Source organism: Ipomoea nil, unplaced genomic scaffold (assembly GCF_001879475.1).
Source record: "Ipomoea nil cultivar Tokyo-kokei standard unplaced genomic scaffold, Asagao_1.1 scaffold0188, whole genome shotgun sequence".
Lineage (NCBI taxonomy): Eukaryota > Viridiplantae > Streptophyta > Magnoliopsida > Solanales > Convolvulaceae > Ipomoea > Ipomoea nil.
Window position 1 is genome coordinate 4,279,085 of NW_017616616.1, and position 16,790 is coordinate 4,295,874.

General features: G+C 35.9%; 1 protein-coding gene across 2 annotated transcripts; it reads right to left on the bottom strand.

Moving 5' to 3' along the window:
• Positions 1-5,693: 5,693 nt before the first annotated feature.
• On the bottom strand, positions 5,694-12,400 carry LOC109184895. Of its 2 annotated transcripts, none has more exons than XM_019334940.1 (14): positions 12,036-12,400; positions 11,086-11,144; positions 10,861-10,969; positions 10,597-10,700; positions 10,449-10,517; positions 9,555-10,145; positions 8,891-9,429; positions 8,748-8,812; positions 7,710-7,789; positions 7,466-7,570; positions 7,192-7,331; positions 6,972-7,100; positions 6,750-6,902; positions 5,694-6,502 (listed from the first exon to the last, which is right to left on the bottom strand). In XM_019334940.1, exons 1-14 carry the CDS (start codon positions 12,238-12,240, stop codon positions 6,346-6,348), a joined length of 2,505 nt encoding a protein of 834 aa, XP_019190485.1. In that variant the 5' UTR covers positions 12,241-12,400; the 3' UTR covers positions 5,694-6,345. The 2 variants fall into 2 exon arrangements, with proteins under 2 accessions (XP_019190485.1, XP_019190484.1); XM_019334939.1 differs by having other exon boundaries at positions 7,710-7,810.
• Positions 12,401-16,790: the final 4,390 nt, after the last annotated feature.

Sequence of the window (16,790 nt, forward strand, 5' to 3'; positions counted from 1 at the left end):
TAATAATTAAAAGGAAAATATAGTTTTATGTTGTTTGGTTCATGAAATTCATTTTTTATTGGAAAATGAATTCTTTGCAAATGGGTGAAATTTTGTTTTCTGCAAGGCTTAAGAAAAAAAACATGACTAGATCATTTTACCCTTATAAAAGTTTATTAATTACATAGGTACCTTTTTTTAATGCTACTGACTCTATTACAATGTAGTATCTGTTAATAACTACTTTCTCAACCTAATGAAGCACAAAGACCTAATGAAGCACAAAGAGCCAATATCACCTCCACTGAGCCTCGAACCACAACCTCTTATATAAAGGAGCAACTTGGTGCTATTGAACCGCAAGGTCCTAGGCTATAGGTACCTATTTATTCATTTATCTTTTTAGGGACATATTCGTCTTTATATTCATTATTCTTTATTTTTCTAAACTCAACCAAATAATAAAATTTATATTCCCAGTAATTTCATTTTCACCCAAATACATGAGTCTGGCTCCGATATATAAATTAATAGATGTTTTCTGTCTCGTCGTTTAAGTTTATAATTTGATTTCATATTTCTATTTTATATATTATATATCCAATCCGATTATATCATATAGAATAATATAGGGAAAATCACACTTTTGGTCCCTCAATTGTTCCAAGATATGCAATGTAGTCCCTCATTGTCAATTTTGCTAAATTGGTCACTCAAATGTTTCAATTGTAGCCAATCTAGCCCTGCGGTCAAATTTGTCTCAAATCAGGGTTAAATCTATAGACAAAATGGTAATTTCGCTTTACCCTCTTTACCATCCTTCTTTCTTACACGCGAGCAGCAAGTAGATCCAGCGAGGTCTGGGTCTCCTCCAGCAGCCCCCTCACCTCCTTTTTCTCTCATCTCTTGGTGTCTATCTCTTGTCAAGCAGCAGATCGGCGGCGACATGGTGGAGTTTCATGAGCTCTGTTGACGGTGGCAAGAGGTCGGGATAGCGGCTCCTCTGGCGAGCTATGGCTACGGCGGTGAGCAGACGAGGCAACTCTCGTTCCGGCGACGAACGAGTAGCAGCGAACCTCTCTTGCGACCTCTGTAAAGTGATCGCCGTCCTCAGATTGATGATCGGTCAACATCTGTGAAGGTTCGCGACGCAACCCAGTCTTCATCGTTGATGGAAACCATAGTTGCAGCCGATGCGGTCGGGATGCTGATTCAATGCCGGCACAGAAGATCCGCGGTGGTGAATGTGTTGCGGATACCTGACCGGAGCCTCCTGAATCGGCCGAACAAATTGTGCGAACATTTTTAGATGATTTGCGTTGCGCAGGATTCTCCTCCCCTACGCCGATGATTTCACGCTTGGAGGAAGGAGGAAGATCGCTGGAAACAGGGGAGACTAAGTTGTTGTTGCTGGACTCCGCCGCGACGCTTGAAGGAATCTCGTTGCCTGGAAGAAAGAGTCGCCGGAGCTGCTGGTTGACGTGTCCGTTACTTCGCCGGAACTCTTCCAAGATTGCCGCCGCGACAAAAAGCGAGAGAGAGAGGTCCCTGCTCTGTTTGTCGTCGGAGATGTCTGCTCGTGCCGAAAAGAACCGTCGAGGTGAGAAGCTGGAAGAAAGTTTCGTTGTTGGCTGTTGTTGATGGGTGGCGTTTGCTGTTGTTCGTCTAAGAGAGGGGGCTGAGGACGGAAGAGGTTGGTGTGTAACCAAAGTTATTGCGAAATTACCAAATTGTCCATGATTTTAACACTAGTTAGTAGTTACTGACAAATTTGACCTCAGGGCTAGATTGGCTACAATTGAAACATTTGAGGGACCAATTTAGCATAATTGACAATGAGAGACTACATTGCATATCTGGGAACAATTGAGGGACCAAAATTGCGATTTTCCCGAATAATATATATTACTTCGTATTATTTATTATACTAAATAATATTAACATTAATATTACTAATATTTATATATCTAAAGGTCATGAATTCGATTATTATCCGCACTCTCTTGATCGAGTCAATTATACATGGTTTTATAGTACATAATTTATCTCTCATGTGTAGTTTGCAAGTTAGTATACAAGATAGTGGCTACGAGTTTTTTTTACACTAAAAAAATAATACCTATACAATTAACTACAAGTTTTTTTTGTCATTAAAAAAATAATATCTATATAATTAAGTATATTATACATAATTATACTTAATATTATAACACAATAGAAAAATCCTTGAATGAAAGTTTAAAAAAAAAAAAAAAAGGGCAAAAGTAATCTAATAGTATGCATACACTTGTTATTGTTAAATTATTGCACTACTATGTAGCACCACACAATTCCCAACATATTAGGTGGCTCATAATTGCATATTTTAGAGTTGTGCTCTACGATGATGATGTAAGACGATTTGTCCGATGATGGTGATATTAATGGAGTACAGCCCTTATCTTTAGCAAAGTAGCACAACAAGAAGATTATAATAATGATAAATATGGGTAACTTCAGTCGAGTGCTTAAATAATTAATCTCTAATTTAGTACTCCGTATATCTCATTATGACTATTTACCAACTAATAAGGTAATAAAAATGAGAGCAATAGTTATGTGAATTTTTTTTTTGAGTTAATTACCAAAATGGTCCCTTGACTATCGCAAAATTACCAATTTGGTCCTCAATTATTTTTTTTACCTAATAAAGTCCTCAATTTTGTAAATGTTAACCAATATGGTCCTCCATCCGGTCAGCTGTCAAATTTTTGTTTAAGTTGAGGGTAATTTTGGAAGTTCACTTTATTTGTTCCTTTCCCCTCTTTTTTTTTAACCAGAATAACCCTAGTTTTTCTGCATTTCCTTTGCTGAGCTAAATGCTAACCATTTCTGCATTTTCACGTCCATTGCTCCATTTCTGCATTTTCTTCGCCATAGTAGAGAAAGGCACGACTTCAACAACAAACTCAAGATATGCAACGTTTATATGCTCGTATGCCGATAGCGATGAGAGTAATTGTTGTCGTTGAAGATATGCAACATTCCATCCTGTTGTTGTAACAGCGAGTCGTCGTGATGACAAGTCACCGGACGAGAACACCGGTGACGGCACCAATCGGCTTTTCCTTAAATGTTTCCGGACAACTCGCAGTCTCGGCGGTAGGTTCCCTTGCTTCAGACTCTTGATGTTGCTCAAAACCGTCGTTTTCTCAGCTACCTCTGCCGCTTCTGCTTTTCCTTTCTCGACCGTCGGCTGCGGAGGAGGGGAGACTACTAGAGCTGCCTTAGCACGGCTGTACAATGGCTTCACCATTTTCAAGTATTTCTGCATCATTTCTTTCAAAAATTTCCTCTCTTCCGCAAGTGAACTTGGGCTCGAATTTGAATCAACTTTTGAATGTGAATCCTCAGCATTCATCTTCTTCGATGCTCTTCGAACTGTTATCCCTCGAACCTCTATTGATTGGAATCTGTTTGGGATTTAGAATTAGGGATTTAGAATTAGGGATTTAGTTTTTATTTTTTAAAAAAAGCATTCGGAATTTTCCTTTATTACGCTCCATCTTCATATTCGATCTGGGCCTCTGTGTAGCAATTCATGATTTTTTTTTCATTCAAAACAAAACAGTAAGCATTTAATGATTAAATATTCTGTTTCAATTAATAATAAATAAGTGGAAATAATAATAATAAATAAGTGGGCAGCCCGGGCTGCCCATAGAGCAATGTAAAATTCCTTCATTACCCTCAGATTTAACAGACTTTGGATGTCAAACTTAACGGAGGACCAAATTGGTTAACATTTACAAAGTCGAGGACTTAATTAGGTAAGAAAAATAGTTGAGGACTAAATTGGTAATTTTGTAATAGTCAAGGGACCATTTTGGTAATTAACTCTTTTTTTTTTTTTTGAAAGAGTTATGTGAATAATTTTATTATTCTTTTTAAAAGGTTGAACTCCAACCCTAAAGACTCTCCACACCCCAGTCAGAGTATTTAAGAGAATGTGAATAATTTTATTATTGATCATATCAATACATGCATGGTGATATAAAATACATGATGAAGATATATATTCATAAGTATACAAAGAGTCTCAGATAAGAATGGTAAATGGTAATATTCCTACTAATAATATAGGGAGACAGAGTATTCCTAATAATATAGGGGGAGAGATAAAATGAATTTTAGTGTGCATGAACTCGTCCCTTAGATCATTTTAACTTTGTTGTGGGTGGTGATTTGGTGAAGATGTCTGACAGTTGGCCTTTTTGTAAAAATGTAGTTTCTTTGATGCTACTTTGCCACGAACAAAATAAAAGAATCTTGACGGACTAAATTTTTGATCACATGATCGGCTATAATGGAACACTCGTCCAAAGCGCAACTACAATAGAACACTCATCCAGAGCGCAATTACAACGAAACACTCATCCCATCTGAATCACGACTACAACAGAACACTCATTTGCAGCACAGCTACAACGTGTCCACTAAGATTTTGACCACAGAGAAATGGAACAAGTTGAGTCTTCCATAGCATATAATTTGATATAGATGAAGTATGTTTAATGGAGATAAAGTGATGAACTATTTGTAGGGCATTTATCGGGATTGTGGTTGGATAGATAATATCGAAGATGATGCGAGACGAAGAAGTGGTGTCACTGGCCAAGGGCAGCAGGGAGGTTAGAAATATAGGGGCGATGGTTTTTTCTTTTTTCTTGGTAGGGTTTGTAGTCATGGATAGTTTGGTCTATTGATACCAAATGAGAACAATAGTTATAAGAATAATCTTATTATTGGTCAATCTACGATGAAAAGATGTATTTATAAGGGTACAAATAGTCTCAGTTAAGATATAAATGGTAAATGATAATATTTTTAATAATATAGGAAGATGTAGAAGAATTTATTAAATTCAAGTACAATCCCTCAATTTTTTTAAAGAGACAATTAGACAAAGTAGATTCGTATCAAATGTCTTATTTAATTAGAGCGAAGCAATTTATAATATATATGAAATTTTTATGATATCATTACCAAATTTTAAAATATTAATTTTTTTAGAATGTGGTTCCTTTTCTACTACATACTACCAGTTAAATTGGATATTATAGAGACAAGTGTTACTATTACTCGATATAATCTAAATAATATATATAGTTGTACTTGATATAAAAATTATTGGGAAAAATAACAGTAAAAATTCCCTAAAAATAATAAGAATGGAAACAACTTGGATAAAGAATAGCATCCAAAGAGTAGCAATGGATAGAGAATGAATGGAGTCCAGTAAATTCAAAATTCTGGGCACATGGTTTTCAAACAGAACCAGACTGTGAACTAATCCATAAGATAATATCCTATAATTGTAATCCAAACATTGAGTAGAGGATAGGATTTTCTGCTTGGATAAGCTATCCCTGGAATTGAGTGGTTAAGGCAATAAATGGTCCAATACAGTTTTTTTTCTTTTTTGGGTGAGTGCATTTATTTTTCAAAAAATGTTGGTAAAAAATTGAGACTTTGATGTGAGCCAATTATTCTGGCTCATAAAATCTTACTCTTATTTGTTAGGCTGAATTCAAATAACGAACTTAGAGGGATAAAAATGAATAGTTTAAATGTGTAGAAATACAAACCACCCAGATAAAATAAACTTATCACAAAATAATGCATACCCTCTAAGAGTCTAAGGAATAACATAATGTATAAGTGGAACGTAATGAAAATTAACATTGAAAATATTATTATTAGTTTCTTCTATGTATTTCTCAATCCGTCACGGGCTCGTCCGTTTTAACAGCTCTAACCTCTCAGACTCAATATCACCACATGTCAGTTTCTAAACAATTCTTGAATCTTCAGTCCTCAAAAGTTTCAAGAATAGACAACAATATCATCCATGGATTGCCCATATATGGCACTGAAAGGTTGCTGCATAAAGCTCTTTGTCCTCACTCAGAATGGTAGTATTCATATGAAGCTATTCTTGCCTCTACACTTGATGAAACAACAATATACATACATCATATCAAACATCTTGGTACCTTATCACTACTCTTTGTTTTCACAAACATTTTTTTTTTCATATTTATATAGTACACTTCCCATGGCCATGGTCCTTTGCTATTCTACATTTACATTCCTCGGTTTTCGTTTCCTATCAATAAACATTTGCAGAAGAAGAATGACTGCTGCAATTTTACCAATCCAATAAGCCCATCAAAGAATACCTTTATTTTGGTTTATCTAGCCGTCTACCTTGTTTGAGACAACAATCTTCTTCATTTGACAGAATCCTTCGGCTAATTTGGTCTGATCTGAGCAGTGGCGTTTTCTCTGTGCTATGGTGTAACTAAACTCAAGTGTAGTGTTGTCCTACCTGTCGTCTCGCTGTTCTCCTGTGAATGAGTTTTGGCGTGTTAACTCATAGCTCCCATCCCTAGGTTGTTCGGTCTCGCAGTTTGGATTCGGGACATCTACTTTCGAACAGAGGAAAAGGAAAGACGACGTGTATATGGAAATGTGCCACAAACTGCAAAGTCAATATTGCAACAATTGTGTTAGAGAGGGAGAGAAAGGAGACCGGAGGGAGTGTATTGTAAATTACTCCGTAAAAAACATGTTCTGTTTCAACTAAAAGGTTAAACTAATAGTTGGAGCCATGACTTTTTCGGTCTAGCTTTAATACCAGATTGAAAGATGTGTTCTGTCTCAACTAATAGTCGGACTACGCATTTATATTTTTATCATATGCTCAACGTTATATTGTGCTATCTGACCTGTGCCAAATCCAGTAGCTTTCACTGGTTTCCAGCTTCCAGCTTACTGCAGCCATTGCTAATGCCATGAAGCCAGCAAGTAAAAAGCCCCAACGGAACCGCTTTAGAAGTGTCTTGATGAGATTATGAATCCACGTTTTTATACCCTCCCACCTGCAAACAATGTGGCGCAAGTTCCATCACGACTGCAAATTTTTCGTGAAGACCGGTTTGATGATATACCTGTGAAGCAGATTCAAACTGATTTCTGTTGGAAACGAAAGCATCCTATGGCGGGTAAAGAACTCGATCAACAACCCGACAAGCAGACCCGCAGCCCCTATAGCCACGACGATTATAATGTTGGACGACCTGAAAAAAAAAAAGAAACAAGAAACAAGGTTAGATCCCAAGATCACGAGTTCAAGAACTATAAAACCAAAAGACTAAACACGAACTAAACCTGGTTGGCCCGGTTTCAGCCATAAGGGCTGTAAGGATTGCAACGACAGTGTGAATCGTCCTCTTTGAAATTTCACTGATAGTAGCCAAGTATACAAAAGTGCTGACAACGGCCATGAAAGAAAGCCAGAAATCCAAGAACTGGGAACACACATCAGTTGAAAAATTAGTTCAATCCAACGGAATTTTTACCTTATTTCTGTACCAAAAGGAAAAAAAAAAAAAAAAAAAAAAAAAACAAAACAAAAAAACAAAAAAACAAAACAATGTGATACCTGTAAGACGTGAAAAGTTAATGCACACCATGTGCCCACATCGCACGCATGATACAAACCGCTTGAGATTCCGCTTGATGTGAAAAGAACCCATTCAGCAAATGCCTGCAGAGAAAAGCACCGAAAACCAAAGAGGATGACACCACTGTGTTTCAACCATTGAAGGATATATCCCGATAGAAAATTTTGGAATAACAAGGGGAAATAAACAATGTTAAGGTGATTACTGGTTAGCCAATATCACCTTACGACGAAGAGACCAATAAGCAGGAAGCAAGGCTGCAGCATTTGATGCAATGAGAGAAATTGATTGCCACATGTGCCCTACACGTTTCAGCATGTTTCCTTTAAAAGACCCGTTATAGAGCATGACGTTAACTATGAATAAGACACTCAAGAGCATATTAACAATAAATATGCAAAAAATAAATTTCAAAAAGATCAGAAAGTAGAGGTCTGTGTAAAAAAGAAGATATGTCTTGAACGATGAGCTAACTATTGCAATCGTGATTGAATGATAAATTACAATCTGAACTTTCTGTATTTAAGTAGTCAAACACGCCAGAGCACCACACAACAAACTGCATGCAGAAGACTAAGAGACTAGTAAACTACGATACTACATTTCTAGTGTCATTAATTTTACTGAGTACTGTGGGTAGCCCACATGGTTGCAAAAATCGCGCCTAGGCGCCGATTCTAAGCGGCGCCCGGCCGTGTCGAGGAACGCCGAAATTGGCCTCCTCTGCGGCCGGGTGGTCTAGGCGGCCGAACCCCTTTTTTTTTTCTTTTTTTTTTTTTGACGAATAACCCCCTAAAAATTTTTTTAAAAAAAATTAAAAAAAATCGGGCGCCTAGCCTCTTTATCAACACTGGTAGCCCATCCCGACCCCCAAACCTTCCTCCTCCTCCTAAAACACCCTTTAACCCTGTTAAGAGTCTCGCATCGATAAAATAAGAGAGAAAATATAGGTTTATAAGGATAGACTAGTTAATTGATTGGACTCAGTCTTTTAGTGTGGTTTGGCCCATGTGCATTATAGCCCAATTGAGTGACCCTGACCCAAATACCCAATCTTAGATTATAACAAACCCATTCCAGAAAGCCTTTTGATAATTATCCGGAACTGGCCTTGAGATGCATCAAGCGAGTGATATTCTCCAACACTCCATGCCCATAATCCAAAGAATTTAAATTTAAAATAAAAAATAAAAAATTGGCAATCATTAAGTGTAAACAAGCAAACAAGAACTAGAGATGCTATGGAAAACATAGACTCACCTAAATGAGAGACAAGTTCAACACTACAGTCAAAGCCTCCATGATTCCGATCACAAGCACAGAAACTGAAGCATAGATACTGTAACAGCGTAAGAAGGATTAAGAGTAAAGAATGAAGTTTTGAGCAGTAGGTGATTATATACCTGTATAATGTTAGCCCACTGGCATCCACGAGAGATTGGCATGTTCCATGAGAAGAGCATTTTTGAGGGCACCTCTCTAGTGAGATTGACATGATAGTTTGGTCCATCGAGTTAAGTTTACTTGGGTTTGTATGCCTCAACCCAAAACTCCAAGTTCCTCCAATCGCATATAAGATGTAAAAACTCACTTTCTTATCACTTGTATCATACAGCTTAAAAAACATGGAGCCATTGCTGTTGCTTGTGCTGTTTGCATAGAAGTAATCCCAGCTATTGATAGTAGGCAGTCCACCGTTTTTCGCATATATTTCATATCCAACATTTGAGTCTGATGAAAGACGAATGTGAATATTTCCACCAGTAGCACCAAAGGGGATGTCTATGAGGAAAAAGGTCCAAACAACATCGTTGTTTCCTCCATTGGAAGTGTTGGTCAATAGAGGTTCCAATGGGAAATTAGCAGAATCCGATGATACTTTGTCACTGATTGGTAGATAATATGATTCAAAGGGCACAGTTGGATTTTTCCTCAAAACAGTCTGCAGATAAGCAATTTCACCATAACTCACCAAAAGATTCTAAAGCACCCAAAAAAAAAAAAAAAAAAAAAAAAAAAACGAAGAAGAAGAAGAAGAAGAAAAGATGATAGTCATTATAACTCAACCTGAAGCATGTACCTTTCCCAGGTACAGTTCAATCCAGCCTTACCGACTGGACACTGAAGTATTTGTGATTGTAACGAATAACAAACTTCTTTATCCGCATCGACCATTTCTGACACATTTGTTGGTTGAACAATAATATACCAACGACCAATCTTGGGTGAGAGCATTACCAAAGGGGCATCAGTTATGTCCCCAGAATAATCATGCAGTGTTGTCAGTGGCATTGCCCTATATCGAACATAAATCATCAGAGGTATATGGCCGCCATTTTTTGTGCTGTTTGAAGACTGTGACTGATTGAATCTAACATTTGATGCAGTAAGAATCACCCTTTCGGTGATACCCAAAATATCAAATGAGTAGACATTGGACTCCCTATATCCATGACAACTGTCTTCAACTTTGCATGACATCACATTTCCCGTCGATTGGTTGGAAGATCCATTTAAACCAATTTCAGGCAGGCTATAGCCATCCAGGCAAGAAAGCGAAGTAACGGACTGATTGCAGAATTGTCCAGAGATGGCTGAAGTCGTACAACCTTCCACAGTTATATTCCCACTGAAAGAATATGCTGAACCTCGATTAATCTGTAATCAGGAAGAGTAAACGCTTTCATGGTTAAAGTACTTGGTTTTCAAGAAATTTCATTTTGGTCATTTTATAAATTAAAAAAAAAAAAGTCAAGAGAAATTACGAAAACAAGCTATAACAAGATTTGTGATCCCATAATGTTTTCATGAAAGAGTAGAGCAACATTGATCCATATCAAAATTTGAACTTCTAATTAATTTATTGATTCAGTTCTTAAATATTCCAATGATGTTTCCTAAATTATTAATATAAGGAATATACTAAAACATGACTTGTAATCCAGTGCCAGAAAGGATTACCATTTTTGACTGCGTCCTCATAGGTCCAACACCATTAAATAGGCCAATATACCATACACCGGAAGGTATCTGTGGAAAAATATTTCAGTTCAGCCAATTAATTTTATTTTATTGATAAGTACACGTAAGAATGAAGATCAAAATAGACCTGCTCATTTGTTAATTTCAAAAATATAGTCTTCTGCATCGGATAGCACTTCTCAACAAGTTGGAGATCTTGTACAAAGGAGCCATTGGAGACATAGTCTAACACTGCAGAAGAATTGCAGTAAAATTGTTAGTCCCCAAGTCATTCTACTAACCAGTGTACTTACAGCCCTGAGGTACACCGGAAGGCGAATAGAAGGTGAAGTGATAAAAATGATATTCTCGATGAACCAACTTAAGTTTACAAAGTGCATGTAGTTTTTACCTAGCCCTGTAGCAGAAATGTTATAGACATCAGGCAGAGGAGGGCTTCCTTCTCGGAAGCAAATAATTGGCATGGTACTTTTAGGTGACTTTCTAATCTTCTTGAGGTCCTGCAAGCAATAAAAATCATGTAATGGAAAAGGAAGAAGAATACTAATCCAAAATACGACCATAATGTGCAATAATGAAGAAAATGATAAAAGGAGATTTCAAAGTGCATACTTACAATATCGACATCTGAATCTAGACTTATGTCTAGTGAAGAGAACCACGGAGGCAAATCCACTGAAACAAACAAATAAACAAATATTAGTCCTTATTGCCGCCTCCCAAGACCATAAGTTTAGCAATGTCGATAAAATATGCTATGACTTCTACACTAAAAGCATTCAAGAAAAAATTTGATGCTTTTTTCTAATTAAAGGGCTTCAAATATGGTTGAGAAAGTATAGATGAACAGATACTACAATGTAATAGAGTCAGTAGCTTTCAAAAAAAAGGGCTTCATATATTACAACCATAAAAACAAGAGCCTCCAAACTGGTTATGCATTAAAAAAGTCATCAACATAATGCAAATGAAGTGCTAAGCATGCCACTGCCAATCACTGACAGTTCACAGAGCAAAGAGATGAAACCAAAAGTTATGAAAGTAGTTTGTAATGCAAAATCATTAGACAAATAAAAGTTATAATATAATGATTATATCTATGATTCTAAGCAATAACTCAATGCATCATTCATACCCCAAGGACAATAAAAACTACATGCCTATGAGTCTTAAAATTTCTGACACTACAAACATAATAGAGTACTAGGATCATAAACAACACAGTTAAAAACATAATTCTTCCATCACTAGGATAGTGCAAATTTTTAGAAAATTTCAGTTAAAAACAAAAATCAAAGACTTCATTAAACAAATAAAATAGAATAAAAATCAAGTCTTTTATTATTCAATCTGTAATTTATAATCATCGCACCCATTACAGCAGCCAAAAAGATTAAATTTTGACCTCAACCCATAGAACCTGAGAATTCATAAACCTCAGAAAAGCCACAAAAATTCCCAAAACCACAGAAGTAAAAAATAAAAAATAAAAAAAAAAAAAAGGAAATAAGGTAGACAATTTAACTAATTAAATGAAGAGAGTAGGGAAATAGCTTAATTGGGCACCTCTGATATAACGCCAATCATAAGGTTTGAGCGCAGTCCTTGCATATGTGAAGCTGGACAGAGTGACGGCGTTGTACCGACCGACAGCATCACCTTGTACTTGTCCGTACGACAGACAGCACCCACAAACAACACAGTACAGAGTGAAGAATAGATAGAGACAGATATTCGAATCAGAATGAGTCGGAGTGGGATTTTTAGCCATTGATTCTCAGTGAATCAGAGAATTCTTTTCGCTGAATGGATCATGAAATCATTCTCCATGTATGTACGCATATAAATCTTGCAAATGTATTAGTGCTGTTGAGCTTATTAAAATGGAGTTTGGTAAATTTTCTGTGAATAAATTAGATGAATAGGTTGACTGCTGTTGTCGGGAATGGAGGCCGCCTTCCTTTATTAAAAAAAAAAAAGGGGAAAATGGCACTTTTTCCCCCTGAGTTATATACTTATATCACTTTTTCTCCTTGAGTTGTTTATGTAAGCACATTAGCCCCCTCAATTATTCTAAAAGTGGTCATTTTCACCCTTAATATATTAAATTGACATTCCTACCCTTAAAGTAAACATTTTATTTATTTTTATTCTTCAACAAATTATTGCTTATACGTAGGGATGACCACGGTTCAATTCGAACTGAACCGGACCCTATAACAATCGAATTGAAAGTTTCCGGTTATGATTCAGATCCAGAATCCAATATTTAGATTTCAATTCATTAAAATTACGAATAAAAAAAATTGGATTCTGAACCGTGAACCGGTGGTTCCGGATCCGGTTGGCGATTTTGAATCGTCTTTATTTTAACATTTTATTTTTATTTTAAAATACTCTAAATTCAACAATAAATGTATTTATTTTTTTCAGTTCGGAACATGAACCGGCCATTCCGGTTCGCGATTTTAATAAACTCTAAATATCAAGTTTTGATTCTAAATTGTAATTGGAATATTTCAGTTTAGTTGTTATAGTGTCTGTTCAGTTTGAACCGAATCGTGGTCATAATTTGTTAGAGAAGAAAAATAAATGAAATATTTATTTTAAGGGTAAATATGTCCATCTAACATTTCAGGGGGAAAAAGAGCCACTTGAAAAATTCAAGGGGAAAAAGTGCTATAAGTATATAACTAAGGGGGAAAAAGTGCCATTTTCCCAAAAAAAAATGTAAAAACAATTTTTTTTTAACCAAAAAATTGTAAAATCATAAAAGAGAAAAAGATGAAAAACAAAAATAAAAGAAGAAAGAAATAGGGAGAGAAAGAAAAACATACTGGCCCTGTTTGGTAAAAAATTGGTCTATAGGTCAATTTTGGCTTACTTGACCACTATTAATTGTTTGATTTAGTTAAAATATCAATAGAAATGTTTGGTTAATTAGCTTTTTGCAACTCCAAAGGCTAAAATTTAAAAAGTTACTATAAGCAACTTTTTCAATTAGCTTTTTGAGAAAATAAATTATACCAAACAGCTATCAGCTAACAGCTAATTTACCAAACACTTTTCTACAATCAGCTAATGTTATCAACTATTTATACCCTCTAATTAACACAATCAGCCAACAGCTAACAGTTATCAGCTAACAACCATTTTACCAAACATGGCCACTCTGTAAAACAAAAAAGTACTCTGTAAAAATTAGGAAGGAGGTTGGAATCACGCGCGTGTTCATGTGATTAGAGTCACATAATTTATCTAGTTTTATTTTGATAATTAGGCATTCTCTCTTACTCTACAAATGCTTTTGACTCGTATTTTATCTTTATATACAATCTCTTCAATCCCAGAGGAAAGGCAACAAACTCTTCCCATTCAATCCTTTAGCGAGCACCTAAGGTTGTCATCATGTTTGCTTTGCGACCTTGTTTTGCTCGTGACAGCCCCCGTATGAAGACCTTCCAGTCTTTGTCAAGCCATCCCTCTACCTTGTGGGACTTTGAGCATGACTAGTTCGTGAATCCAATTGATAAGGTCCTTAACATCTGATTGAATTTCGATATGATATCACGAATACCCTTCTCCCAAACCCATTCCATGTCCTTGGCAATGACCCGAGCTTCCACGGTCGAGGCATCCATATAATACCTCTTGCTTGTGAAACATTCCTGCCACTCACACCATCTACACTTATAATAACCCTTTTGTAACCCGCATTCCATTCGAAGTGTTTGGCGCTCCCATCAACCTTGAACGTCTACTATGCTCGGTTGAAGGTTTCCAGATAATCATAATCTTAATTTCGTTACCTAGCAAGTTGTTCATGTTCTCCTAACGCTAAACATAAGATGTAAAGTATATTTTTATTATTGAGCCAAATATAATTATTATTGTGGTCAATTATGTCCTCAAACATTTGCAGTGTTTCAAGCTATGTCAAGTATATTTTTATTATTGAGCCAAGTATAATTATTATTGTGGTTAATTAGGTACTCAAACATTTACGGCCCGTTTGGTTCACGGAATAGACCTGGAATGGAATAGCATTCCCAGTAATAGGCCTATTCCGGTGTTCCGGTGTTTGGTAGAAATTTCTATTCCCGGAAACATTTTTCCTGGGAACGACCTATTCCCCTTACAAGGGGAATAGAGATTCCCCCCCTGGTATTAGGCTATTCCTGAGTTCTCAGGAATAGCTTTTATATTTTATTTCCAATTTTATCCTTGTTTAATTTAAAAACTTGTATGCTATCTCTTTCTGTTTGTCTTCTCATCTCTTTTGTCATTTGCATTAGATTGGAATTCTTCTTCAAGCTTCAAACAAAAGATATTCTTCTCAAGCTGAATCTCATTAAAACAAATGCAGGGATGCAGATCAAGGTAGCATGATGTTGTCCTAAATTGCAACAGAATATCATCAGCACCACTAATCAAGCAATCCACCCCCTTTACAACAATTACAAACTGGGCACATCAACAATTACCAAACAATATGCAAAACAAGGGAAAATCAAATCAACAAAGCCAGAATCCATTTACTCTAACTTCCAGTGACTCAATTAAATTGCAGCACTGCTGCAACAATTCCATAATTTCCACCCGCACCAATTCTATTTAATCACCATCACCCTGCCCAACATCAGACTGTTACCGACAAACCACTCATTTTAGCTTACTGCCAGAACAGAAATCAAACATAATGTTACTGCCATCAACTCATTATAAATCCCATTCTTCTGCCCATTTACAAATCCTTCCACCAACACCATTGATGGTCTCCGATTGTCTATGTAGTGGCTCAGTCGCCGGGAAATCCTCCAACGATGCAGACTGATTCGCTGAGCTAGAAAGCGTGAAACCTCTGCGTCAAAGAGGCGAGGAAGATGATCAGATCAGAGTTTGCAACCTTGGTCTCCCCAGATCTGCTGGCTCTCGCCGGCGATGATAATGCCGATCTGCTGGCTCTCGCCGGCGATGGTGGCGGATCTGTTTCTCTACCGTCCTTGTTCTTTGCGGCATCGGATGGTGAGAAGTGGAAATTGTGAGAGATGGTGAGAGATGTGAGACGGTGGGTTTGGTAATTTGGTGAGAGATTTGAGGAGGGTGAGAAGTGGATGTTTTAGAATACATTATTATTATTATTATTATTATTATTATTATTATTATTATTATTATTAAGGGCATATATGTCTTTTAAACATATATTCCATTTCTATTCATTAACCAACCAAACGTTAGAATACAATTCTTAAAGTCTATTCCTTCCGCGAACCAAACAATAAAATACAATTTCTATTATATTCCGTACTTATTCTATTCCTTATGGAATAGCATTCCTATTCCCTCTAAATTCATTCCGTGAACCAAACGGCCCGTTATAGTGTTTCAAACTATGTCAATAGTGTTACAAGTATAAGTTAGTTTGGTTATTGTATGCTTAATCAACACGATCAATACATTTTTCGTGCAACTAAACTTGAGTAACCGTTTAGAAATATAATTGGACATTTCTTCAAAATAAAAAAATTAAGATAGTTGGACAAATACTAGGCCTATTGTTAGCATTATTGGACAAGTAACATCACCATAAAGCAATTGATACACGGAATATGTAATTTTGTTGCGTGTGCCATCATAGAATTTATTTTACGATTTAATAAATTTATTAAATGATTTAATTAAATATTAATATTGTAAAGATCATGACGACTGAGGCAAAATTTGCTTAGACCATGAATACAATGTATATTTTAATATATTATTTGCATATTGAATGTATGCTATTTGTAATACTTTCAATATACCAGCTAATATATTTTTAATACGTTAAAATATATTCTTTATTTATGGTTCACACGATTATATGGATCATGATCTATAAATTAATGATCGGATGAGTGAAGTCCCGATAGTCGTACTATAAACTCAAAGTGAATTCAAGTCAAAAATAAACAATTTACATATTGAATGTTCACAATTTACATACTAAATGCTCACAATTTGATTTGTGAACATTTAGTATGTAAATTGTGATAATTCATTATGTAAATTGTGAGCATTCAATATATAAATTGTGAACATTCAATATGTAAATTATGTATTTTTTTTCTTACTCAAATTCACACTGTAATGTGGACTCGGATTCATATAATAATTTGTCGTGAAGTCCCCTCATGCAGTCACTATCAAATGGGCTTGGACACATGGTCCACTTTGTTAGGTTGGAGCATACTATTACTAAAGTTGATAAAAAAGATACATGACCATTTTCTCCCCGATATGGCCCAGTTTAAAGCTGTTATTATCTACAAATGTGTGTGT

Coding starts and splice junctions, on each gene's coding strand:
- LOC109184895 (XM_019334939.1), bottom strand. CDS start 12,240: ATGGCTAAAAATCCCACTCCGACTCATTCTGATTCGAATATCTGTCTC. Junction 11,145..12,035: donor TGATTGGCGTTATATCAGAG/GTGCCCAATTAA, acceptor TGTTTGTTTCAG/TGGATTTGCCTCCGTGGTTC. Junction 6,903..6,971: donor AGTTTGAATCTGCTTCACAG/GTATATCATCAA, acceptor CATTGTTTGCAG/GTGGGAGGGTATAAAAACGT.